Source organism: Diabrotica virgifera, chromosome 3 (genome assembly GCF_917563875.1).
Source record: "Diabrotica virgifera virgifera chromosome 3, PGI_DIABVI_V3a".
NCBI classification, from domain to species: Eukaryota; Metazoa; Arthropoda; class Insecta; order Coleoptera; family Chrysomelidae; genus Diabrotica; species Diabrotica virgifera.
The window spans coordinates 133,091,719-133,118,058 of NC_065445.1; the positions used below are offsets into that span (position 1 = coordinate 133,091,719).

Here is a 26,340-nt window from a genome sequence, read left to right on the forward strand (position 1 = left end):
AATGGGACAACTACAGAAAACTGAGTTGGTAGCTATGATGAAATTGTTGTAACTACAATACAAATAAACAGGTTGATACAAGTTTAAAGTTAAAAAAGAAGTAGTTGTACGAGTTGTACTCAGTTGACATCATTTGCATTTGACAGGTTGAATTGTTCATCAAATTGCAAATGGCAGTAGTGTCATGTTGTTCTAAGGTGTTACGTTATTTATTTGGTGAAAATTAACATTAAAAACGTTGTTTGGTATTGGAATAACGAGGAGTTTGTAAAAGCATTGCTATGAATAACAAGGAAAAGCTACCGAAACTGGTGGATGTACATCATCAGTCGAATCCTCTTAGTAGGAGGCAATTGCCCCTTGTTGTTGACGATAATTTAACGGTAAAGCATTTATGTATTTTCTAACATAGTTTTTAAATAATTTTAAGCTATATTCTTTACACTTGTGCTATCGGTTGATGTTCAAATAATAATTACATCTATTGAAGTGATTTGACCTAGAAAGTTCAAACTCTCCCTTTTTTTACTTCCCTGTACACATCTGATATTTCACCTAAGAATATTTGCGGTCCTGTTTGGTTTACTTTTAAAAAGATTAGTTATTTATAAATATCGATCAGGACTAGTTTATTTTCGTGTGTTAAACTCTTTATTAATTATAAAAAAGACAGACATATTGTTTTATACAGGGAAGTATTGTAAAGGTTAAAAGTAAAATAAATGTTTATACAAATATCTGCTTCGGTTTTTTGTTTCAACATATTTTGAAACGACTATCAAATGTATTAAAAAGCTATTAAATTGCACTTAAGTTTATTAGAACTAAGTGTAAAAAAAAATAAACAGGTGGACTGCAATATTCTTCAAAGTATGATTATTAGGATGCACCTATTTTTACCATCATCTGTGACTAATTAAAATCTTCCAATTTACAAATTATCATAAATAAAATTAGTGAAGTAGGCGACTGAAAATCTGGACTTTGTAAAAGAGCGTAGATAGTTTATCACAGCCACAATATCATTCTAAAGTTAAGAACTATTTCAATGTATACTGTCAGTAATGATTTGCATGTCCCAAAGATAATTGATGACAATTATACAAGATTCAAAAGGATTATGACAAAATGATACAAAAATAAAATAAACAATAACCAGAAATTGTAGAGTTGGAGATGAAACCAAATGGAGGAAGGCAAATTAAAATGAGAACAGAGCACAAGATGAACATGCATGACAACTAGAAACAGAACATTTTATCCAATATATTCTGCTACGCATTTTAAAAATATTGTTAAATATTGGAAATTTAATATATAAATTTGTTTTTCCAATATTTAATATGTATATAGTGTCCCAAATAAAGTATGTGCCTCCTAGCGGCGGGATATGGGCAACAATACATTGGCTTATAGGGCAGTCCTTACAGAAGGGTCCTGGCCTATACAGAAAGATGCAGGCGGGGCAAAAAACTAAAAATCAACAATAGTTGACTATATCTCTTACACATGTTTTTGTTCCTATTCTTGCCCGGATTTTGTCAACTGAAAAAATGGGAAATCAAAATTCGGCCACGAATACCAATTAAAACATTTGCAAGCTATAAAAAATGGTCAATTATTGTCTATTTTGGTATTTTCGGCCAAATGTTGGCTGATAAAAATCGGTCAGTGAGAATGCGTCATTAAAACAATAAAACATTTTGTGTCAAAAAATTTATTATGTTACAATTAACAAAAAAAGATACTTTAATTTTTTCCAAAGAAATCCGAAATTTTTCACTTTTTCTTCTTTTTGTAGTGCCTATCCATTTCAGATGTTGGCGACCATCATGGCAATCTGTACTTTGCACACTGCTGGTCTAAAAAGATTTGTGGTTGTTGTGTTGAACCGTGTACGTAGATTTTTCAGCCAGAAAATCCTTCACCTTCTTAGTCCTTGCTTTCCTTCTACTTTTCCCTGCAGTCCAAATCTTTTACTGTTCCCCATGATGTGACCGAGGTATTTGATTGTGGCTGTTTTTATTTTCATTAGCAGCTTTTTTTCTTTTTGCATTCTCAGCAAAACACCCTGATTAGTAATGTGGTTGGTATAAGATATCTTCAGGATTCGACAATGAAGCCACCTTTCAAAAGCCTCAATTTTCTTGAAAGTGGCGTCTGTGAGAGTCCACGACTCAACTCCATACCACAGTATAGGAAAGATATATCATCTTAGTAACCTAACTCTTATGAGTATCAACAAATCATGACATTTGAATAACTTTGCCATTTTTTGAAATGCAGATCTTGCTTTCTCTATCCTACATTTGATTTCTATGGAATTTTTGGCTCCTTTTTATGTTTGTTCAAGATTTTTTATGATGCCCTGGCCCATAGGTGGGAGAACTGAAGTCATATTGGCAAAAAAAATAACTTACATTTTCCATCAGTGGGATAGTGTTTTGTGCCGAACAGTTGTCAATAAACAAAGTAACTATTTTCTTTTATGAACTTTTTGTCTAATTTCATCAGCTATTTCTCGAAAAGATCGCTAGTTATCCAGGCTTTTGTGCTGTTCACATATTCCACTGGTTCGTCTCATCAATATTGAGAATATCTCTTTCAATTTCCTAAACCTGCTGTCTGATTTAAGTGATTTTTTAAATATGTTATAGCATTCTTCTTTAACAATATCGCTGTGATAATATTGTTGTAAGCAAGTAAATTTTTTTCACAGCTAAAACTGTGTTTTTTTCTCAAAGTTCACAACACCCTGTGGAATATTCTAGCATATATAAAATACTGAAATTGCAACCCATCTATAGCCTCAGGTTTTCTTAACATCCTGTTTTTTAATTCATTCGCTTATGTTGGATAATAAAAAAGTTAGGTACTTTAACAACTAGCCATGTTCTTCATCAGTGTTTCTAAATAAGTGCGACAAACTTTAAGGGGTAATTCTGCATAAAAAAAATAATGACTATTTGCTTTATAAACATCGGAAATGCTTCGTTTCCCAGATGCAGGATGTTAAATTTTTTCTTACAAATTGACAATAATTTATTTATTGCTTTAAAACCGGTCAGATATGCAAATGAAATTTGGTAGGTTGATTTGATTATAATTTGTTATTAATTTTAAGAATAAATTATAGGTTTTTCTTGGGATAAATAGTTATGTTGAAGTGACAGTGAATGTACACAATTTTCTTGTATTTTGTTTATTGAATTTTTTTATTGTTAAGCATTGTATTGATTGATTTTCTTTCGTTTACGGTAAAAAAAATTTTGTATATTAGGTTACCTATTTGGAAATTGAAATAAAGATAAATCTATAGATTTTAAGAGATAGTTTTTGCACATTTTGTGACATACAACTAACAATTTTATATTCACCATTGGCATGCGTATGGGTAATAACCCTTAGGCACGCCAATGGAGAATATAAAATTCTTAATTGCATGTCAAAAAATGCTCAATAATTATCTCTTAAAACCTACCAAATTTATGTAATTTGCATATCTCAACCGGTTTTAAAGCAATAAATAAATTGTCAGTTTGTAAGAAAAAATTCAACATCCTGTATCTCAGGAACAAACAGTCATTATTTTTTCATGCAGAATTACCCCTTAAAGATTGTCGCACTTATTTAGAAACACCCTATACTGATGAAGAACATGACTAGTTCTTAAAATACCTAACTTTTTTATTATCCCACATAAGCGAATGAATAAAAAAACAGGATGTTAAGAAAACCTGAGGCTATAGTTGGGTTTTAATTTCAGTATTTTATAAATGCTAGAATATTCCACAGAATGTTGCGAACTTTGAAAAAAAACACAGTTTGATTGGTCCACCCAGTATTCAATGAAAATTTACCTGTTTAGCAACAATATTATTGCTGCGATATTGTTAAAAAATAAGGCTGTAACAGGTTTAGGAAATTCGAGACATCAAATATGACCAATTTTATGGGCTGCCTGTTTTTTTTGAGGCGCAGTGTATATAATTTAGATAATTTATAGAATAGTATTACAGATAAAGGCATTTAATATATAATTGGTCGTAATATTTACTATAGTCTCCTGAAGATAACAAAAGTTTGAAATGGTCCATAGAGAGATGGTAACGATCACTGAATCGAAATTAAATATTAAATGCCTTTATCTACCTGCGTTTTTACTCATGTATTGAGTACTAGGAAACAGATTTGTTGATTGTTGCCTCGTTGAAGTGATGTGTTGTGGAGTGCAATTATAGACTCCCATGTCTCTGCATTCATCACCCTTTATTCCTTGCACATTTTAGAAGGATGGGGAATAGGTGTAAGAGAGAATCTGTTTCCGACTTAAGAAATCCAAAGATTTTATTTTTAAATAATTATTTTTTTGAAAATGGAGTTGCTTGGGTTTCACATTTCCAATAGTATTACACTTTTATGAACCAGTACTTACGATTTTTTTATAGCTTGTTATGGATATCAAAGGGTCTGGGATTATATGTGATAATCAAGTTTTACGTGGGAAAGAGCTTGAAGAGTTTGCTTGTAAATGGAGTGTCCTACCACCTTGTGAATTACGAAATGCTCTTCAAATCACTAAATCAGAATTAATGCATGTTTTAAATCAGAATGTGCCATGTGTTGGATGCAGAAGAAGGTAAGTTAACACCTAAACCTAAACCATTAAATTACAATCCTAATTTAAGCAAAAACCATTACTTTATGATATAAGGAATAATATTTAATTAAGAAAATGAAGTATTAGGATGGAGAAGAGTTTTTTGAAGTCATATGTTATACTGCTGCCAGCTGGCTTATTGTACAACTTTCATTTACCCATGATAACAATTACCAATTGTGGAACTTTGTACTAGCGTGTATAGGTCTAAGTGATGGTGTCAGAATGTTTTTGGAGTCTCTTCTTAGGTTCCAAAAAGTTTTTTCTGTCTGTGACCTGAGTCCTCAAAGTCATGCAATTAATTTCAAACAAGGTTGACTGTTTCAGGATGTCTGTTACAGAGTTTGCAGCTTAAGTCTCCATGAAACAGCAATAGGGAACTTGCACATTTTTTTTATTACATAATAATGTTCAGTTTTGTATAAAAATGAGATTTCCAAAATTTCACTCTTCAAAAACTCATAATAACTTAGAAGTACAAATTTAAAGTCTTCGGTATCTTAAAATAGATCAAACGGCCCGTGACGTCACTCAGTTTAACTATATGGTTCCGTTTATGGTTATAATTAGGTATATTCTTCTTCTTCTTCTTTAGTTTATTGGCCTCCACCTATTTTGGTATACCTCGTCGCGAAATAAAGGAAAAATATTTATATTCTATTAACATTTATCGTATGTCATTGTAATAATATATACCAGTTTGTTGACATTGGAGTTTGATATAGTTATTGAAGGAAAGGAAAGAAGGTTTACTACGGAAAATAAAACCATTTTGTAAAGGTACAGTTTTCTATGAATAGTTCAAACAATCAAAACACTTGTAACGTCAAATAAATGTATTTTCTACTGACGTTTATAACATCTAATTTAAAATTCTGTTTACTTTGTTGGAAAAATGTAAATGTACAAACAAATGACGTCACGACGCATTTTAGGCCACCTGTTTTAATTTGAATTTTTAATCGCCTTTGGGAGCCAAACGAAAGACCTACAAAAATTTTTTATCTTTGATACATGTTTTAAATTATGTTCTGTTGTGATTTATAACATTTTTTTCGAATTTAAAAATTTATGCAAGTTCCCTATTATATGCAGATGCCCCTTGACACATGTACACTAGAAGCATGCTATAACTGTGAGTTGATTCCAGCTTGTTTTCGGTAGCCCAATTATCTCATGTCTGTACAATACAGGGATGAGCGAGCTAATAACTAGCAAAATAGCACAAAAGATGGAAAGCATATTAAGGTGTAAGGTAAAAAGAGATGAAATTAGTAGAGTGGGGAAATTTAGCGGTAGAAACCTATAAATTGACATTATATTGATTGTTTCCCACCTTTAGACATATCAGACGAGTACGGCAACTACTACTGTGATAGTGACAGTTTTAGTTGACATACTCCTCTGATAAATGTAAAAGTGGAAAACAATCAATTTATAGGTTTCTATCGCTAAATTTCCCACTTCTACAAGTTTCATCTCTTTTTATCTCACAACTTAATATGTTTTCCATCTTTTGCATTATTTTGCTGGTTCTTAGTGCGCTCATCACTATATACATTTAATGTACGATATATTCTCAGTGAGAGTTATGAAGAGTTAAGTTCTAGCGGGTTCTTCTTATCATTGCTACATTAGTCTAGAGTTCACATTAAGACTTTTAAAGGTTTCTATGGCTTCTTGATTATCTGTGCATGTATTGGTCTGCTTTGGTTAAAAAATGAAAATCTTGCATAGTGTAAGATTACATAAATATGTATCTGGAATATAGAGGTCTAATTCTAAACATCAGTCAGTGGCGAAGGAAAGTATCTGACAGGGCAGAATGGAAGAACATTGTTAAGTAGGCCAAGATTCACAAAGGGTTGTAGAGCCATTAGAAGGAATACAGAGGTATATTCATCTAGTTAAATAGAAATGTTTACAATATCCACTACTACTGAATATTCTTGCATTCAACTCTTCTGAAACTAAGGGGATGGGTACGAACTTTCGGCTTCAATGCCATCTAAATGGGATTTATTTTTTTTTGAATTCTGAGAAAACTAATAAGTATTTTTGAAAAATTTAAACGCAGAATGAAAGATTACGTTATTACCGAGAGCCGAAAGTCCCTGAAAACTTCTGTAATGTTTATTTTAATAAGTTACAGGGGTGAAAAACTAAGAAAATTTAGTGTGATTTTTAATTTCAAATATCTCATTCAAAAGAAACTTTTTATTCATTCTAAGGGATTTTCGGCCCTTGGTAATAAAGTAATCTATCATTCTGCATTTAAATTTTTCAAAAATACTTATTAGTTTTCTCAGGATTCGAAAAAAATGATTACATTTAAAATACATTGAAAATTTTGACAGGCGTCAAAATGTTCCTTTCCTCTTAAAGATCTGTGTATGTACCAGATATAACCCTGCAGTATGGGTCATGTGTTTCATCTGCCCCACCCCTCTCTGAAGCAAATGTTCACTTGGAAAGGTACTGGAAAGGTCTGTATCTAGATACCATATGGTCAAAAATCATACATTTACTAGTATCCCTAATTTCATTTGTTTTACTAATTTAAGATTATGTTGCTCACTTAACTTTTCATTCATCACACTTATAGCAATGTGTAAAGGAGGGAGGTCTAGTAGGGCATCTACAGCTGCTATTGGTGTGCCCCTCAGAGTTCAGAGCCCATGTAATTCCTAGTCTTACAAGACTTTGCACCTTGCTTAGATTGAGGTTTGCACTTTTTGCTGTACCTTTGGACACCATACCCCTGATGTATATTCAATTTTTGGTTTTACCACCATGTTATAAATACAATATAACATGCAATACTACACATCAAGTAATATTTATTGTGAAGAGAAATGAGAAGTCCCAGATCTAAACATTAGTGAAACTTCTCGTTTAACCATTTTTTGGTAACACCCTTAATCTTTGCCTTTTACAGTTATAAGTAGCGTTGCCAGGTGTCCCGATTTGCGCGGGACGTCCCGATTTTCAGGGGTCTGGGGACGCGTACCGATTTGTACGTGATCGGGACACTAAATGTCCCGATTTTCACCCACGAAAACCAATTTCAGGACTTGCAGTAAATTTTATAACTATGTTATAAAAACAAGGCACTCCTAAACGCGGCAAAATCGAATGAAAAATATAATTTTAATAAAACATAAATAATTTACTTAATCTATGATTTTTTCTGTAATTTCGTCTGATTATTATTATTATTATTATGTAGGATTAAATGCAGATTATAGAAACACCCTGTAGTCCAGTAAATGAACGGAAAATACGGCGATACCGTGTAATTTTCAGGATCAACTCCGAACTGCATGAAAATTTGGACGGATTGTGCCATTGGTTGCTTTTACTCGGGGGGTGACAGTCACCCCTAGTTGGGGGTGAAAAACCGCGCGTTTAAATAAGTCCGGAGATGGATAAATTGACTAATTCTAAGCAATTTTAGTTCTATAGAATTAATTTTAACTTAGTTAATACTTTTCGAGTTATTTGCGATTGAAAATGTTTATTTTTAGACAAAAAATTACGTTTTCAGGCGATTTTCACAAATAACTCAAAAATTAAGTATACTTTGATCGAAAAAATATTCTTAGCAAAAATGTAGCATAATATAAAAAAATGGAAAAAATTGTGAACTCATAAAGTCCATAGACCCAGCAAAAGATAAGTTGTAGCTCATGAAAAATATGTTCTTATTCATCACATTCCAAATCAAATATTTCAACGTGAAACAACCAAGAAATGAAGCACTTTTCGGGAAAAACCAATTAAAACTTTTTTAATAAAGCTTTATTTTTATGTTTTAAAAAAGTTTCTAGCATCAAAACTAAGCGAGTTATGCTCAAAATCAAGTTGACGCCTTTTTTTTTTGGTAAAAAAATTCGTGAAAATCTCCCCCTACTTAGCACCCCAAATGAAATTAATCGTTACCCCTTTACAAACAGTTTACTTTACTTATGTATTTTTAACATGATTGAAAGGGCCTGAACGAGTCACTAATCACGAGTGTATGTAAAATATGAACAGCCATATTTGAACCAATTTTTGTCTTACAGAAAAACAAAATGAATCTATCATACATGTTTATAAAAGCAAATCCTACTTACTTTTTACTCCTTAAGATTTTTAGTATCCCTAATACTTCTTAAGTTATTTTGAAAAAATTGCATTTTCCAATATTTTAGGATTTTTTTTGCTATAAAAACAATTTTTTTCAAAACTAAGCACTCCCAACCAGTAAACCTTACAGGTCGTATAAATAATACACATATAAAGTAAATGGTAAAGCGGTAACGATTAATTTTATTTACGGTGCTAAATAGGGGGAGATTTTCACGATTTTTTTTTTACCAAAAAAAAGGGGCCAACTTTATTTTGAGCGTAACTCGCTTAGTTTTAATGCTTACTCGCTTTAAAAAGACTTTTATATAAAACAAAATTAAAGATTTTTTTAAACACTAAAAAATTTTAATAGGTTTTGCCCGAAAATTGCTTAATTTTTTGGTTATTTGAAGAATAAGAACGTATTTTTGATGGGCTACAACTTTGCTTTTACTGGTTGTATAGACTTTCTGAACATACAATTTTTTTGCTTTTTAAAAGCTACATTTTTGCTAAGAATATTTTCTTCGATAAAATTATTCGAAAAATATTGACTTAGTTTAAAAATTATATAGAACAAAAGTTTTTTAGAGTTAGTCAGTTGATCCATTCTGGGACTTAATTTAAACGCGCGCTTTTTTACCCCCGAGGAGGGGGTAACTGTCACCCCCCAAGTAAAAGCAACCAATGGTACAAGTTTAACTTTGAAATAGACAGTAAGTAGAACCTAAAATCAGATTTTCATGCAATTCAGAGTTGACTCTGAAAATTACACTCCAAAACGGTCATTTACTGAATTATTGTTGTTTATTTGTCCCGATCTACAACTCTAAATCCCGATTTGTTTTTGCTTATGTACCGATTAAGAACAAATCGGACCTGGTAACACTAGTTATAAGGCAAGGAGACGACAAATAAAGAAGACGAAAGGGACTCTACAATATGCAGTCACATTCCGTCTATTTGTCTAGGAAAAATTCCAACATTTATTAGCTTAGCTTCCGTAAATAAATGGTAGTTAACCAGACTAGGCAATTAAAATTATAAGGGCTACTTAAAATTATCTATACACAAAAAGTAAATATTTTTTAATTTATTTATGTATGGGACGTCCAAAATATAATAGATTATGTCCTCTTACACAAAATATGACTTCTATTAGTAAAATATAAAAACAAAATAATATGCAATTTATCACACTTTGAGATTTGTGATTTGCGGAAAAAAAGTCTCTTCTCATAATCCTTTTTGGAAATCTCCGAAAAAGTAAAACTTAGATTTTTTGCACATTGTTTTTATCAAACCGGATAAGTAAATAATAAATTTAGATTCATCTTATTTGAATAATTACATTTTTGATAATTTTGTAGTAGCTATAATTACTTATCTTGAGATGACTAAAAAAATCTGATAAAAAAAATGATTTATCTTGACATATCTGAGTACACAGTAACATAAAAAACAACAATAACAACCAACTACTTTTAATAAAAGTTATACTTTGACATGACGTTACTGACATAACCATTCTTTCTGAATGTAAAAATAAATGAGACTTCTTCTTCTTCTTCTTCAGGTGCCATCTCCGCTACGGAGGTTGGCAATCATCATAGCTATTTTAATTTTTGAGGCAGTAGCTCTAAATATGTAGTTGTTTTGAGCTACATCCAAACCATTCTCTCAGGTTCTTCAGCCATGAAATTCGTCTTCTTCCGATGCTTCGTTTGCCATCTATCTTTCCTTGCATTATGAGTCGTAGGATGCCATACTTCTCGCCCCGCATCACATGTCCGAGATACTGTAGCTTTCTTTCTCTAATTGTAAGTTCAACTTCCTTCTCTTGTATTTCTAAATACTACCTCAGTATTTCATTGTTCGTAACTCTATCTACCCAGGAAACCCTCATAATTCTTCTATAGGTCCACATTTCAAAGGCGTTAAGTCGTCTCATTGTCTCTACATTTAACGTCCATGATTCCACTCCATAATATAGTACACTGTAGACGTAACATTTTGTTAGGCATACTTTAAGATCTAATGTTAAATCTTTGTTACATAGGACCTTTTTCATTTTTATAAAATTAGAATGTGCTTTTTCGATTCTGACTTATTTCTGTAGTGTAGTCATTATTTTCTGTTATAAGTGTTCTTAGGTAAGTGTACTTTTTTACTCTTTTGATCTGCTGGCCCTCTACTATCAAGATTTCGTTAGTATTATGGTTGTTTTTACTAATTTTCATAAACTTCGTCTTTTTGATATTGAGAGAGAGTCCGTACTCCCTACTACACTTTACTATTTTACTCATGAGTCTTTGCAGGTCTTGTAAACTATCGGCTATTATCATCTGCATATCTGATGTTGTTAACTAAGACTCCATTTACTCTTATGCCGAATGTTTCATCTTCCAGAGTTTCTCGCATTCATCATCATCATCAGCCTCTCTCAATCCACTGCTGGACATAGGCCTCCCCTGTTTGTCTCCAAAGTGTTCTATCTTGTGCTTGCTGTACCCCGTTTTTTGTTGTCCTTCGTAAGTCATCTTGCCATCGTGTTGGTGGTCTTCCTCTGCTACGTTTATCGGCTCTTGGTCTCCATTCAACTAGTTTATGAGTCCATCTTCCGTCCTTCATTCTGACAACGTGTCCAGCCCATTTCCATTTTAAGTTACAGCTTCTTTCAATGACGTCTATGACTTTGGTCTTAGCTCGTAGATCTTCGTTTCTAATCCTGTCTCGCAGAGTGGCCCCTATCATTGATCGCTCCGTTCTTCTCTGCGCTACTCTTAGCTTTTGTGCGTTTTTCTTTGTGAGCAATAATGTTTCTGCACCATAGGTCATCACCGGTAGCACGCATTGGTCGAAAACTTTTTTCTTCATATTAGTTGGAATGTCACTCTTAAAAACGTTCCTAAGAGCTCCGTATGCTGCCCATCCTTGTATTATTCTTCTGGATACTTCGGTTGTTTGATTGTCCTTACCTATCTTAATTTCGTGACCTAGATATATATATTTGTCTACCAGTTCTGCTTGTTCATTTTGTATTTCAAGGTGTTTACTTGGTACTAAGTACGTCATATATTTTGTTTTTGTTATATTCATTTTTAAGCCTATTTTATGACAGGCTGTACTAAGTTCTTCCAACATTTTCTTTGTTTGTCCCAAATCGTCTGCAATCAGGACTATATCGTCTGCGTAGCTTAGGTGGTGTAGCATCTCTCCGTCCACATTTATTCCTTTGTCACCCCATTCGAGGGTTTTAATCGCTTTTTCTAGAGCCGATATGAAAAGTTTAGGTGATAAAGTATCACCTTGTCGGACTACCTCGTATTACCTTTTCAGAATAAGCGTTAAATAATAGAGGTGATAGTATGCAGCCTTGTCTGACTCCTCTCTTTATTTCCATTTCTTCAGATGTTTCCTTTTCAATTCTTACTATTGCTCGCTGATTGTAATAGAGGTGTGTTATTAGTCTTAAATCTCTTTCATCTAGGTTTTTATTTTTTAGGATTTCCATGAGTCGATCATGTTTTACTTTATCAAACGCTTTATTGTAGTCTATAAAACAGACGTAAAGAGGATGGTTAACATCCAAACATCTCTGTCAGCACGTTGAAGGAGAATAATGCCTCTCTGGTACCCATACCATTGCGGAGCCCATATTGAATGTCACTAATATCCAGCTCCAGTTTAGAGTGTATTCTGGCGTGGATAATTTTCAATAGAATTTTCAAGGTATGTGCATTAAGCTTATGGTTCGATAGTCACTGCATTCTTTGGCATTCACTTTCTTTGGCAAACACACAAATGCTGATGTCAACATTTCTCTAGGGATGATTCCTGTAGTATAGATAGCGTTGAACAGTTCTACTATTATGTCCAGGTTTTTCTCGTTGACCAACTTTATCAGCTCGCTAGGTAATTCATCTGAACCAGCAGATTTATTGGTTTTCATAGAGTTTATTGCCTGACTAACCTCTGATTTGGTTATCTCTGGGCCTACATCTCCCGTTTGGCTATCTACGGATGTACTAGCTTCTCTCTGGTCATGAAATAGTTCCTCGACGTACTCTTTTCATCGTCGTAGTTTTCGTTCTGTCTCCATTATAAAATTTCCATTTTTGTCGAGCAATATATTTGAGGTTCTTCGATTTCCTATTCCGGCTAGTTCTTTGACTTTTTTATGTAGGTTGAAGTTGTCATATGTGTTTTGCAGTTCTTCTATCTCTTTACATTTTTCAGAGAAGTAGGTTTCTTTAGCCTCCCTAATTTTTCTTCTTATTTGGTTTTGAAGCTGTTTATAGCGGGTCTTATTAATGGTTTTGTTTTTTCTTCTTTCATTCATCAACTCTAGAATTTCCTCCGTCATCCATTCTTCTTTCTTACATTTGGTTGTAGTAAGTACTTTCTTACTTGGCTCTAATATAGATTTGGGCTTCGAAACGTTAATAAAATCATTTTTTTGGTAAAATTGTGGCTTATTCCCATTAAAAATAGTTGATCTAATATAGAGGTTTTGAAGAATTGCCACTGCTGTTCTACGTTACAATTATTTCCTGGGTTTCTGTCTAGATTTGTGTTGATTTCGTGTTTCAGATTTTCTTTTGTTTCTTCTGATTTTAGTTTCTGTATATTAAGTTTATTGTTGTTGCAGCTTTTTTGCGTCTTTTTAGTTGAACTTGAAACCTAGCAATAGGAAGACTGTGATCAGAAGATACGTCTGCTCCTGGATATGCCTTTACTGCCTGAATTGAGTTTCGATATCTGTGCTTTATTAGGATGTAGTCAATTTGATTTCTGACGATTTTGTGGTCTTTGTCAGCTGGCGATTTCCATGTATAAAGGCGTCGCTTAGGTAATTTAAAGAATGTTTTGCGGCTATAACATTATGCTCCTGGCAAAATTCTATTAGGCGATCCCCTCTGTTGTTTCGTTCGCCAAGCCCATATGGTCCTACATTAGGGTAGCATTTTCCTTCGCCAATTTTTGCGTTGAAATCACCCATGATCACTGTTGTCTCTAGATGCTGTGAGATGTAATGTTTTTTGGAGTTCGCTATAAAAGTTTTCTGTTTCTTCTTCATTTTTGTCAGCAGTTGGCGCATAAATCTGGATTAGGTTCATTTTTCCATGGGTTGTCAATAACTGCAACATTACGATTCTTTCGGACATCGGAACGAAGCCTGTTACTGATCTCGATACTTTTTCGCTGAGGATCACAGCAACTCCATATCTATGTTGGGTGTAGCTGCTTCCAGAGTAATAGATTCGTCCATTTTCTGTATTGAGTTCGCCAGAGCTGACCCATCTGGTATCGCTTATTCCTAATATATCGATATCTAGTCGCATCATCTCTTGCTGTATATTCTTTAGTTTCCCAGGTTCATACATACTTCTTACATTCCATGTAGCGATTTTGTAGGTAGATTTGTCTATATTGTGTGAACAGGGATTTCGCTGACTAACGGCCTGGGAAGCCCTGTCGTTACTGTTGTTTCTTCCCCTGCCGAATCTTGGCATCCGAGAACCATGATTAGTAGGTTGTTGATTGTCATTTCTGTAAGCCATGACGATTTCTAGGGATACTCCATGAGTCTTTAATGCAGTGGTTTCCCGTTGCCTTCTGCATCCTTATACCGTTGACCATTCTGTAGGGTTCCTCCGCCTTCGAGACGGATTTCTCAGTCTCAGGACAAAAGAGTGCCCTGGCACTTACCAACTCATCCGCCCGAAGCCGTTGGTCAGTAAGTGGGGGATTGCTTATACCGGCAATCATTCGGTGAAGAGTAGGTATGTAGTAGAAAAAAATATAGTGACCCGTCTGCCCTCGGAAACCTAATAGCCATTCGGGGTCGGAAGAACAAGAGGTAGCCAAGAGAGGCCGATAGGAAAGATTAAAGACATTTCACTCAAGACTAGTTGAAAAAGAGTAAAATGTGAAGGCCCTTATGATCCGCCAGGTGCGTTTCATAAGTGTATGAGTATTCATATAAAAAACCATATTTCATAAATACACTTTGTATTCCCGCTCATACTTCGAGGTGTTGACTACAGGCTGTATGGCTCGTCCAGCATGCCATAACATGGAGGATAGGGTGCACGCCATTTTACAATGTAAACACCCCAACTCCATGCCATGGCCTAACACACTTCGAGACTTATCCTCAACATATTGATTCCACAGATTTGATATTAGTTTGATAATTGATTTGATACTGATATAATATCCATTTCATATTGGAACAATAAGTCAAATGTCTATTACATAATTCATGTAGGGAGAAAATACAATGAAGTTTGCCTTTAACCCTTTTGCTGCAGATGGCGTCAAAAGACGTCATTCGCTTCCTAAGTCACAGGCGGATGACGTCTTTCGACGCCGTCAGCACGGGCACATGTACTGTACAATTGTATAAACCAAAATTTTATCAATTAGATGAAGGTTTTTTTATATCTGTCTCAAAAGATTATAACATTTACTGGTTTTCTTAATCAAATTTGATGACACACATGATTTATTAATTAAAAAGTCAAGGATTTTTTTTAGAAATTTATGACTCATTAATCTCGAATTAACTCTTTTATTATTTTGGTTTTTAAGAAATAAATGATGATATTAATTGTATAATATAAGATAACCAACCATATGTCAACCATCCATTTTGGTCCAAGGGTGTGGATTTTACGGCCCTTTCTATTTAGGATCTGTTTTTCGTTCTCGTCCCCAAAACCCCCAAAAACTTCAAAAATTTATGTCCGACCTTTGCGGCTTCTAATAGTCTGATCATTAGTCTTCTGATCATTACATTTCCAACGCATGTCTAATTTTGAAAATCGGTTATACCATTCAAAAGTTACCGAGCTCAGAAGTATGACTTAATTTTTATTTAAAAAAGCGAAAATGTTTGTGGATATGTATGTATGTATGTGTGTTTAAAATTTAAACCGATTTGAATTTTTTTTTCTGTGTTTGAAGAGGAGATCAGGGCCGATTCAGAACCGGTGTAGTTTGTGACTTTTGACGGATCAAGAAGAGACAGGAGAACCGCAAATACACCAAATCAATAGTGTCAAAAAACCGCTAAACGCCTTAAAAATGAGTGGCGCATACAATATTCCAGCTACAAAAGATCTGATACGAATATTACGTGGCGCGAAAATGTATTTTCATTTTGATGTAAAACAAAATTCTAGTTTTATTTTAAAATATTTTTTCATAATATGTGCTAAATTTGAAGTAAACGCGCCACAAAAGAGTTTCAAAATTCAAACTGTATCAAAGTTACTCTTTTGTGGCGCGTTTTACTTCAAATTGGGCAAATATTATGGAAAAATCTTTTAAAATAAAACTAGAATTTTGTTTTACATCAAAATGAAAATACATTTTCGCGCCACGTAATATTCATATCAGATCTTTTGTAGCTGGAATAGTGTATGCGCCACTCATTTTTAAGGCGTTTATCGGTTTTTTATTCTTGTTTTAAATAGACGAGGACAGTTTGAGTTTACCAATTTGGAATTGAAAAAAAAAAAAAATAGAATATCAGAACTCTCAAACTATTGTCATTACGACTTTCAAAGGAAGTTTTTGGTGATGACTATCTGAACCCAGATTTCCAGTAAAATGAACTCCTGGAATGAGTCCATGCAACCAGAGACGAACTGAGTTCGGATTTATGCTTAAAGAGGTTAATAATTATAATTATTTCTTGATAATTATGTGCTATGTATTTATTACTTTTTTTATTTTGCAGTGTGGATAGACTTTATTTTCAGTTATTCAATTATGGGCATCCAACCTTGGATCCACTGATTGTTAAGCCTGATGGAACTATCACTATCAGAGAAGATAAACAGGCTTATCCAATTTTGGGATCTATTTTTCATGACCATTCGTAAGTAATTTAAAATTGTGTGTTTGTATATATCAATTTAAAAACAAAATCTGATATTTATTTATTAAAATAAAATTTGCAATAATTATTTTCGATTATATCATAATTTAGATATAGAAAGTAGACAAAAATTTTATAAATGTACTGATTCAAGTAGAATGTAATGAAATTAGATGGTTAATTAGTTAAAATTGTAAGAGAACCGCACTCACCATATGTGTTGACATGTGTTAATTGACAGGCAGAGAATAGGATCGAAGCTCATTGGCAGGTACAAGATCGGTGTCGGCAGCTCGCGTCGCTTAACATCACAGCGCTAAGGCACGACTCCTCTGTGCTTAACACATTCGCGGACACGCTGTCATTTTATACACGTATTCTTATGACGTAAATGACTTCATATGCAGTCATGACCGCGAATGTGTTAAGAGACCTGCTCGTCTCGACGGATGGTGAAGCTCTGCCCTTTCATGGGGTCAAAATTACTTTAGAAAACCCCTTTCATATGTTCCAGGGATCTGTCTTGAGATGTTCGCAGAATTAGCGTGCAAAAATAAATTAAAACTACTGTATGAACTGAATCGAAAGCAAGCAAAAACCATCTTTTACTAAAACTATTGTATTGCGTATCTAATGCTCTTTTGAAATGCAATAATTTAGATACACCTTCAAGAAATTTGATCATGTCAGAGTGTTTTGAGCTTTGTAACTAATTTAAGGACAAGTGGTAATATCGATACATTAAATGTCATTAAATTTGGAAGACAATGGGAACTTTGAAAGATATATAGAATCGAATAAAAAAAGGTGCAGTAGAAATTTAAAAAAAAAATATTCCGTATATTTCAATTCCAAGCGTATTTTTAGGTGTAATCTGTTCGCCTAAAAGTTTTACAATTTAAATGTAAAATTCGAAATTCTTAACGTTTAGGTGCAGTCGGACAAAAAGACAGGAACAAGGTAAACCATTGTTTTTGGTACAGCAAATGTAAGATGTACAGGGTGTTTCATTAATAATTGTCCATATAGTAACTGGAGAAACCTTAGCAGAAAATACGAAGATTTAACCTAAAACCCTTGAATAAAATGTGGTTCCTTACCGAGTTACAGGGTGTTTTATCTAAAAATTTAAAAACTATTTTTGCTCAGCATTTTAAAACTATTTGACGCATCCTTTTCATACTTGGCAGGAAGTATTGGTACTGTACAAACTACTAAATTATGTTAAACAGACGTTTCTGTCTATTACCAGAGGCGTACGATGGGAGAAAGTGAATGGTTGACCCTTTCCAAATTCTACGCCACTGGCGGAATTTCTATTTTAGTTCCATTTTTGGATTCTCCAATACTTTATATGAAAATAATATACTCTTCATTCGTAACGATACAGTCATTAGTTTTCGAGATCTTTGAAGTTAAACATGAAACGACAAGGTTATTTTTTGATTAATGTATTATGTCGCTTCATTTTTAATTTCAAATATCTCGAAAACTAATAATTTTATCGTTACAAATGAAGAGTATATTATTTACATAAAAAGTATTAAAAAATCAAAAAATTACACTAAAATAGCAATTTCGTCAGTGGCGTATAATTTGGGAAGGATCAACCAGCCACTATCCCCTGTCGTACGCTTCTGGTAGTAGCTAGAAACGTTTATTTATATTAATTTAGTAGGGTGTACAGTACCTTCACTTTTTGCTAAGTATGATAAGTATACGTCAAATAGTTTTAAAGAGCTGGGCACAAATAATTTTTAAATTTTAATCATATGAATCATATCCTAAATTAATCAAAATAACTGTGCCGTTTCATATTTAACTTCTAATATCTCGAAAACTAATGACTTTATCGTTACCAATGAGGAGTATATTATTTACGTAAAAAGTATTGGAGAATCTAAAAATGGCACTATGATAGTAATTCCACCAGTGGCGTAGAATTTGAGAAGGGTCAACCATTCACTATCCCCTGTCGTACGCCTCTGGTATTAGCTACAAACGCTTGTTTATCATACTTTAGTAGGGTGTATAGTAGTCGCACTTTCTGCCAAGTATGAAAAGGATACGTCAAATAGTTTTAACATGCTGAGCAAACAGTTTTTAAATTTTTAGATAAAACACCCTGTAACTCAGTAAGCAACGACATTTTATTTAAGTGTTTTAGGTTAAATCTTCGTATTTTCTGCTAAGGTTTCTCCAGTTACTATATGGACAATTGTTAATGAAACATCCTGTATATCATAATGTATCGGTACATTTTATGAAAGACTATAAGTACCCATCAGAACTGTATTATACAGTTAAGAGTAAACTATTTACATAGAAAGTATTGGAGAATCGAAAAATTGCGCTAAAATAGTAATTCCCCAGTGGCGTAGAATTTGGGAAGGGTCAACCATTCACTATCCCCTGTTGTACACCTCTGGAGTAGCTAGAAACGTACACTTATCACAATTTAATAGGGTGTATAGTAGTCACACTTTCTGGCAAGTATGATAAAGATACGTCAAATAGTTTTAAAGTACTGGGTAAAAATAGTTTTTAAATTTTTAAATAAAACACCCTATAACTCAGTAAGGAACCATATTTTATTTAAGTAATTTGGGGAAAATCTTAATACTTTGAGGTCTACATAGAATCTACAACTCAGAGATTGGACATTCTTAATAATAAACCCTGTATATCATATTGTTTCGGGCAGATAAAATGCCAGTTAAAAGTGCCGCAGAATTAATTTATAAAATAATAAATCATCATCATCATCATCATTCTCTTTGCCTTACCCTATGCGGGGTCGGCTTCCCTAATTGCATTTCTCCACACAATTCTATCTTGGGTCATATCAATATTAATCCCCTTTACCAACATGTCCCGCCTAATCGTCTTCCCCCACGTCTTCTTTGGTCTTCCTCTCCTACTCCTTCCAGGAATCTGCACTTCAGATTGGTGCCACACCTAGACTTCCCCTAATATACTCATTTTTAATTTTATCCTTTTTTGTCACTCCACTCATCCATCTAAGCATTCTCATTTCCGCCACATGCATTCGTTGTTCCTCTTTCTTTTTCACTGCCCAACATTCAGTTCCGTACATCATAGCGGGCCTTATGGCTGTTTTATAGAATTTTCCCTTCAACTTCATTGGAATTTTCCTGTCACACAGCACACAACTCGCTTCCTTCCACTTCATCCATCCAGCCCTAATTCTACTGCATGCATCCCATATATTTCTCCATTACTCTGTATTGCCGATCCCAGGTACTTAAAACTATTGCTTTTTACAATCAGTTCACCATCCAAAGATACCATTTTATTTGTAGTAATTCCATCTTTAAATGAGCATTCCAAATACTATGTCTTTGTCCTACTAAGTTTTAAACCTTTTTCCTCGAGAGCTTGTCTCCACTGTTCCAGTTTTTGTTCTAAGTCTCTTTCACTATTTCCTACTAACACGACATCATCAGCATACATTAAGCACCATGGAATGTTACCCTGTAGTTTCGCTTTTTATAAAATAATAAATAAATAACAAAATTACTTTATTTAATTTTAAAAATACAACATTAATAACTAGGTGAAAAACAGAAGAGTAGAATGGAACAACCACATAAGCCGAATGACAACAAACAACAAATAGAATAGTAAGGACGGCGAGAGACCTTTTCGCCAATAGGAAGACGATCAGTGGGAAGACCACGAAAAAGATGGAATGACAACTTACTGGAGGCACATTGAAAAACAATGTCATGAGTCATGTCTACATAAAAAGAAGAAGAAGAATTTTAAAAATATTTAAATTTTAAAAATACAGAAAACATATTATGAACTTAACTCTAATCTAGATGTACCAATTTTTAAAATTAACCTGAAAGAAAAAGATTGTCACTGAAATATGAAAATGTATAATTTTAACCAAAATAATTTTTTTTAGTGTTCGCTTGGCAAAATTAATTGAAAATCAACCAAAGAGAAACAAAAAGAGCGTTAGATGTCTATTACATTCTTTAGATTCTCAACGTAGCAGACCTCTAACTCCGGTTTGGAGGGATGTGTGGGAGTGCATGAAGCCAGAGTGTAAGAAAGATGTCTGCTTAATCAAAGCATCTAGTCTTCATACTACATTGGAAACATATTTGCGTAAGCATAGATTCTGTGGTGAATGTAGAACAAAAGTTCTTAAAGGTAAGCAAAAAATAGTTTTTTCTTGTCACATTTTTAGTTTTATGGAACACAGTTGAACACATATGAATTTCTATTTTTTTAATTAATTTTATCATTACTACTTTGTTTTTGATTTAGTAATCTTTTTTCATTTATATTGATCAAGGTGGTTATATTATTAGTTTACATGGAAATATTAGAAGGTTGTTGTAAATTTGAAATTTCCATTTTCCTTGAATTAAAGTTTTTTGTGATTTTAGGAAAATGTTGCTTCTTATTCTACTTCTATTTTGACATTGAATTTCCTTTTTTTATTTTCATACCCCCTTATGTTCATCATTATTTGGCATGTTTGGGGGTTTCCTATGTTCTGATGTTCTACTAGTGCAAGCTATTCTCACTATTCTTTCTTTTTCAGCTATTTTAATGTCTTCATTTCTGTCTTTTTTTTTAATATCGAATTATTATTTTCAATCTTCTCATCCATAAAAAGATCCATCACCAATATGGATCTAGTAGTCTAAGAGCTACTGAACCCTCCGACTAACGGTCTTCCTGTAAAGCTAGAAATTTGTATAGTGATAATTCATAGCACACCAAGGCTAAAAACCATGACCTGGCAGGCATCAGCCTTGCACGTGTATCTACCAGGTGAATCGAAAAGTGCATAGTTTAGGGGTAAAATAAACTTTCTCCTTCCTGTAAGGTTTAAATTTAAGTATGTGTTTGAGTAAGTCATTTAGAAGAAATTTGTATAATGGCAGGCGATTCTGAACAGCATAAGACCTTGCCAGGCGAGGGGAAAGATTAGGGTTTTTTCCTAAAATTATTTTGTTTGCATCGAATAAAGTTATTTTAGGTTTTTTGAATCATTTCAAACAGAAAAGGTCTTTAGTGACTTTTCTCTTAGGTTAATAGCTTTTGACATATAAGCGATTAAAAAATTGAAAATTTGCGAAATCGGCCATTTTTAACCCTGAATCGGACATTCAACTGAAAATTTCAATATTGCCAAGGTAGGTAGATATTCTTTAAACATCGATTGATGAAATCCCAAAGAGTTTTTTGCAATACAATATCGAAAAACCCTTTGTTTCTTAATTGCCAATCAAGCGGGCGCGACACGGTAGTATAAGTGAGGACGTTTGAGTTTGCATAAATTCATTCCCTCGAGAATGGGCGAATTTGAAGAGAGATCCTCAGACAGGTCGATTTTTATTTTTAAATTAGGACTTTTTGGCATATATGTAATACTAGTGACGTCATCCATCTGGGCGTGATGACGTAATCGATGATTTTTTAAATTATTGTAGGGATTGTGTGATAGCTCATTTGAAAGGTTATTTAATTCTCTATTCAGTAATATACACATTAACATAATTATTTATACAGTGTGTACAAAAAAAATTTTTTTAATAAATTAATTTACACAAAAAAAAAGAAAATTTTTTAGCACACCCTGTATAAATAATGATGTTAACTTTTATATTACTGAATAGAGAATTAAATATCTTTTCAAATGAGCTATCACACGACCCCTACTCCCATTAAAAAAATTATCGATTACGTCATCACGCCCAGATGGATGACGTCACTAGTATTATATATATGCCAAAAAGTATTAATTTAAAAATAGAAATCGACCTGTGTGAGGATATCTCTTCAAATTTGCCCATTCTGGAGATAATGAATTTATGCAAACTCAAACTTCCTCACTTATACTACAGTGTCGCGCCCGCTTGATTAGCAGTTAAAAAAGAAAGGGGTTTTCGATATTTTATTGCAAAAAACTCTTCGGGATTTCATCAAACGATGTTTAAAGAATATCTGCCTACCTTGGAAACATTGAAATTTTCAGTTAAATGTCCGATTCAGGGTTAAAAATTGCCGATTTCCCAATTTTTAAACTTTTTAATCGCTTATATGTCAAAAACTATGAACCTAAGAGAAAAGTCACCAAACACCTTTTCTGTTTGGAATGATACAAAAAACCTAAAAAAACTTTATTCGATGCAAAAAAAATAATTTTATGAAAAAACCCTAATCTTTCCCCTCGACTGGCAAGGTCTTATGCTGTTCAGAATCGCCTGTAAACATTTCTTCTAAATGACTTACTCAAACACATACTTAAATTTAAACCTTACAGGACAAAGTTTATTTTACCCCTAAACTATGCACTTTTCGATTCACCTGGTAGATACACGTGCAAGGCTGATGCCTGCCAGGTCATGGTTTTTAGCCTTGGTGTGCTATGAATTATCACTATACAAATTTCTAGCCTTACAGAAAGACCGTTGGTCAGAGGGTTCATAGATAGCTCTTAGACTATAGAGGTAAAGGGCCTAGCCGGGTAAGATGATGAAAAATGCCCCCAACTCGATTCGAATTTCATATAGGTCACCGTTTAGCACATATAGAGAAACTCACTCTCTGAAATTTTTAGCCCCCTAGGTGGTCACGTGGTAGCCTAGAGCCTAATTAGGCTTTTTATGTTTTTATTTTTTTATCTCAGCCGCATCAAGAGCTAACGAAAAACTTTAAATAAAAAAGTTGTAAGACTCAAAAAGTTCTGTCCGAAAAAAAATTTCAGATTTTTTTTTAATTTTTGGAGGGAAATTTAAATTTTATAAAAATACTATCGTATAAATAATACATTCGTTTTCACGAAAAAAATTTATAACGTGTATTTTTGCATAATGTTTCACTCTGAATTTTTTTAGATCTTTAAAATTGGTGAAACATACTTTTAAAAAATTAAAAACTGCATTTTTTTGTTTTCTTTTCGCTTTTTGATACAATTTTATACATGGTGTTTAAAAAAGGTAACAACGTCACTAGGATAGATTAAAAACTGAAAAACAATTGGGGTTTGCTTAACCTTTCCGTGGCCGTGCGGGGCATCTTAGGTACCCCAGATGTGGTTTTGTCTTTATAATTTTTCAAAATATTTTATTTCTTTTTATCCCTCCAGGTAATCTTAGAAAATATATTACTAAATCGTTTTTTTATAAAAATTATCAAATATAATTTAAATTTTATACTAAAATTGAAATTAACTCCTCGGGGCACACAGTGCCAGAAACCCCTGCCAGAGACATTCAACAATATACAAGTCGAAGATGCAGCTTTTGTGCCAGGGCACGTGATAGAAAGACTAAAATATCATGTAGTACATGCAGAAAACTCATTTGCACCATACATCGAGAAGAAAGTAAAACATTTTTATGCCCTGACTGTAAAAATGATGAATTAGATCAAATTGCAATTACAGGTAAAAATAAAAAATCGTAAATTTTTTTAGTAATAAAAACAAATTATTTCAGTTACTAGTATATAACTTTCCAAACAATAATGTAAAATTTAAATGAATTATTAAAGTATTTTAGTGGGGTACCATAGTTGCCCCGCACGGCCTGCGGCGTAAGTTTTTATAGCACGGTCCCGGAAAGGTTAATAAAACATTTTGTAATGCCATCCATCTTCAAGATACAGGGTGTTGAAGAAAACAAAATTTTACACATTTTTTACGATTTTGCCGAAACTGGCAACATTATAATACAATTTGGCAGGTTTTAAGAGGTAGTTATTGTGTATTTTTTGACATACAATTAAGAATTTTATATTCATCATTGGCGCGCATACGGGTAATGGTCTGAACTTTTTAAAGAAAAAGAGATAGTACGGCACTGACATATTTCAAATTAACATTCATTTTTGAATTCTTCGTTGCATTTGTGAATAATTTCGTAGTTTTACGGAATTACTACCACTTTAAGGTATTACTCAAGTTTGAACAGATTTATTATAATTTTATAGGTGTTTTTTTAAGCTTAGGATGTAATCTTTAAAATGTACTAAATTATTTTGCTTTAGAAATTAAACAAACAATTTCTTTTTGAGAAAATTAAGAAAGATAAAAAAACGTAATACAAAAACCGAAAATTACCAGCTAAAAAATGTTTATACAAAGTGATCAAAACTTTTTTCTGTAAAACTTATAGTCTAAGATCCGAATATAAGTCGATCTGTACCCATCTGCGTGCCGGATGAAACATTGTTTTTATTAAATCTCTCACTGACAAATATTTCTAGCATGGGTTGCCTATCAAAATCGTGTCATAGCTATCCTTAAGGGGGGCCGTGGGGGTTGCAATCAATATTTCAAGCACATTTTTTTTGAAAGTATGGTAGAATTATTTTATTTTTAAATTAAATAGGCATATTCAGTACAATTCATAGATTATTCGAGAAAAAATTCAAAGAAAAATATCGAAAAATAAGCCAACGGTGGCAAATTTTTGAAGACCTCAAAATATAGTGAATTTTGCGGTGGACATCAGAACTCATCATTAGCTCATGGTAAACAAAAAATTCAAAAATATTTTATTAGCTTATGAGTTTTTCGAGGTAAGGCTGTGAAGTTTTTTAGTTTTATCGACTTTTGATCTCACTCAGAAGTCAAAACGACGCACAGTGTGTCGATTAGAACAAGCTAGATGGACAAAATTATTTTTCATCATATTTACATTTGTATTGAGCAATAATATAATTTGATAATAAAATAAATCATTTTTATTAGTTAAAAACTGAATCAGAGATGTCTAGAAGCCTATAAAATAAATAAAAAATTAAAAACAAAAGTTTTCTATATTTACTACATTATAAATACAAATACATAAATATATAAATAAATATTCGTCTGATTTTGAAGTAGACTTGACAGAGGTTGATATTCAACTGTAGGAGTTATAATCAACTTTAAAAACCTCTGGGTACAATTGACCAACGTTTTTGTTTATAATTCCTCTAAGGCTATTTATCAGTAGATGAGATGTTATGATCAAGATTGAAAGTAAATCTGTAGTCGTGGAAATATGTGAACAGTTTTATGGTGTATTGCTCCCGGAACTTGCGGCAATCTTTGTTCCTTGTTTCTTGAGCTTCTTTTGAAAGCGGTCCAAGTGGAACTAATGGTGATTTGATTACTTCCATACTATGTATAAGTATTTTATGTACAGTGGCTTTCAGTACCATGAAATGGCTCTTATGACCAAGAAAAAGTTCTCTGCATTCAAGACAGAAATTTTCAAATCCTTAAACAAAAAAACGTTGTGCTCGAGTGTGTTGGTTATAATAAGTCTTATTATCAGTGGAAAAAGTGCAAATATTACATATAGCAAATTTAGCCCTGGTACAAAAGGGTACAAGTCATTGCCATCATTTGAAAATTTCGAAACGAATAAAATTCCTTCGTTCATTATACAAAGTTTTTTTAATATTGTTTGTTTATCAGATATATTTATTAAATTATAAAAGTTAGCATAAATATTATCCATCTTCAACAATTAATCTATATAAATTAAGGAAAACTTTAATTTCGTGTGAAAAAAATGATGAACGGAACTCAAACGATTTATAATCTGAATAAAAATACGTACCTTTGGACGCTATTACTAAAAAAAAATGATGTGCAAGCGCTTGCAAGTTACAATAAGTATTTTTATTAATGGAA

The 26,340-nt window shown here is 32.9% G+C and overlaps 1 protein-coding gene across 1 annotated transcript in view; it reads left to right on the plus strand.

The window, feature by feature from the left end:
* Positions 1-7: 7 nt before the first annotated feature.
* LOC114336388 (gametogenetin-binding protein 2-like) overlaps positions 8-26,340 on the plus strand; it is a 74,232-nt gene continuing 47,899 nt past the window's right edge. The window contains exons 1-4 of the mRNA XM_050646907.1: positions 8-383; positions 4,449-4,639; positions 16,524-16,664; positions 20,599-20,849. Of these exons, the coding sequence (XP_050502864.1) occupies positions 282-383; positions 4,449-4,639; positions 16,524-16,664; positions 20,599-20,849 (685 nt within the window). The 5' untranslated portion in view covers positions 8-281. The remainder of the gene's footprint in view (positions 384-4,448; positions 4,640-16,523; positions 16,665-20,598; positions 20,850-26,340) is intronic.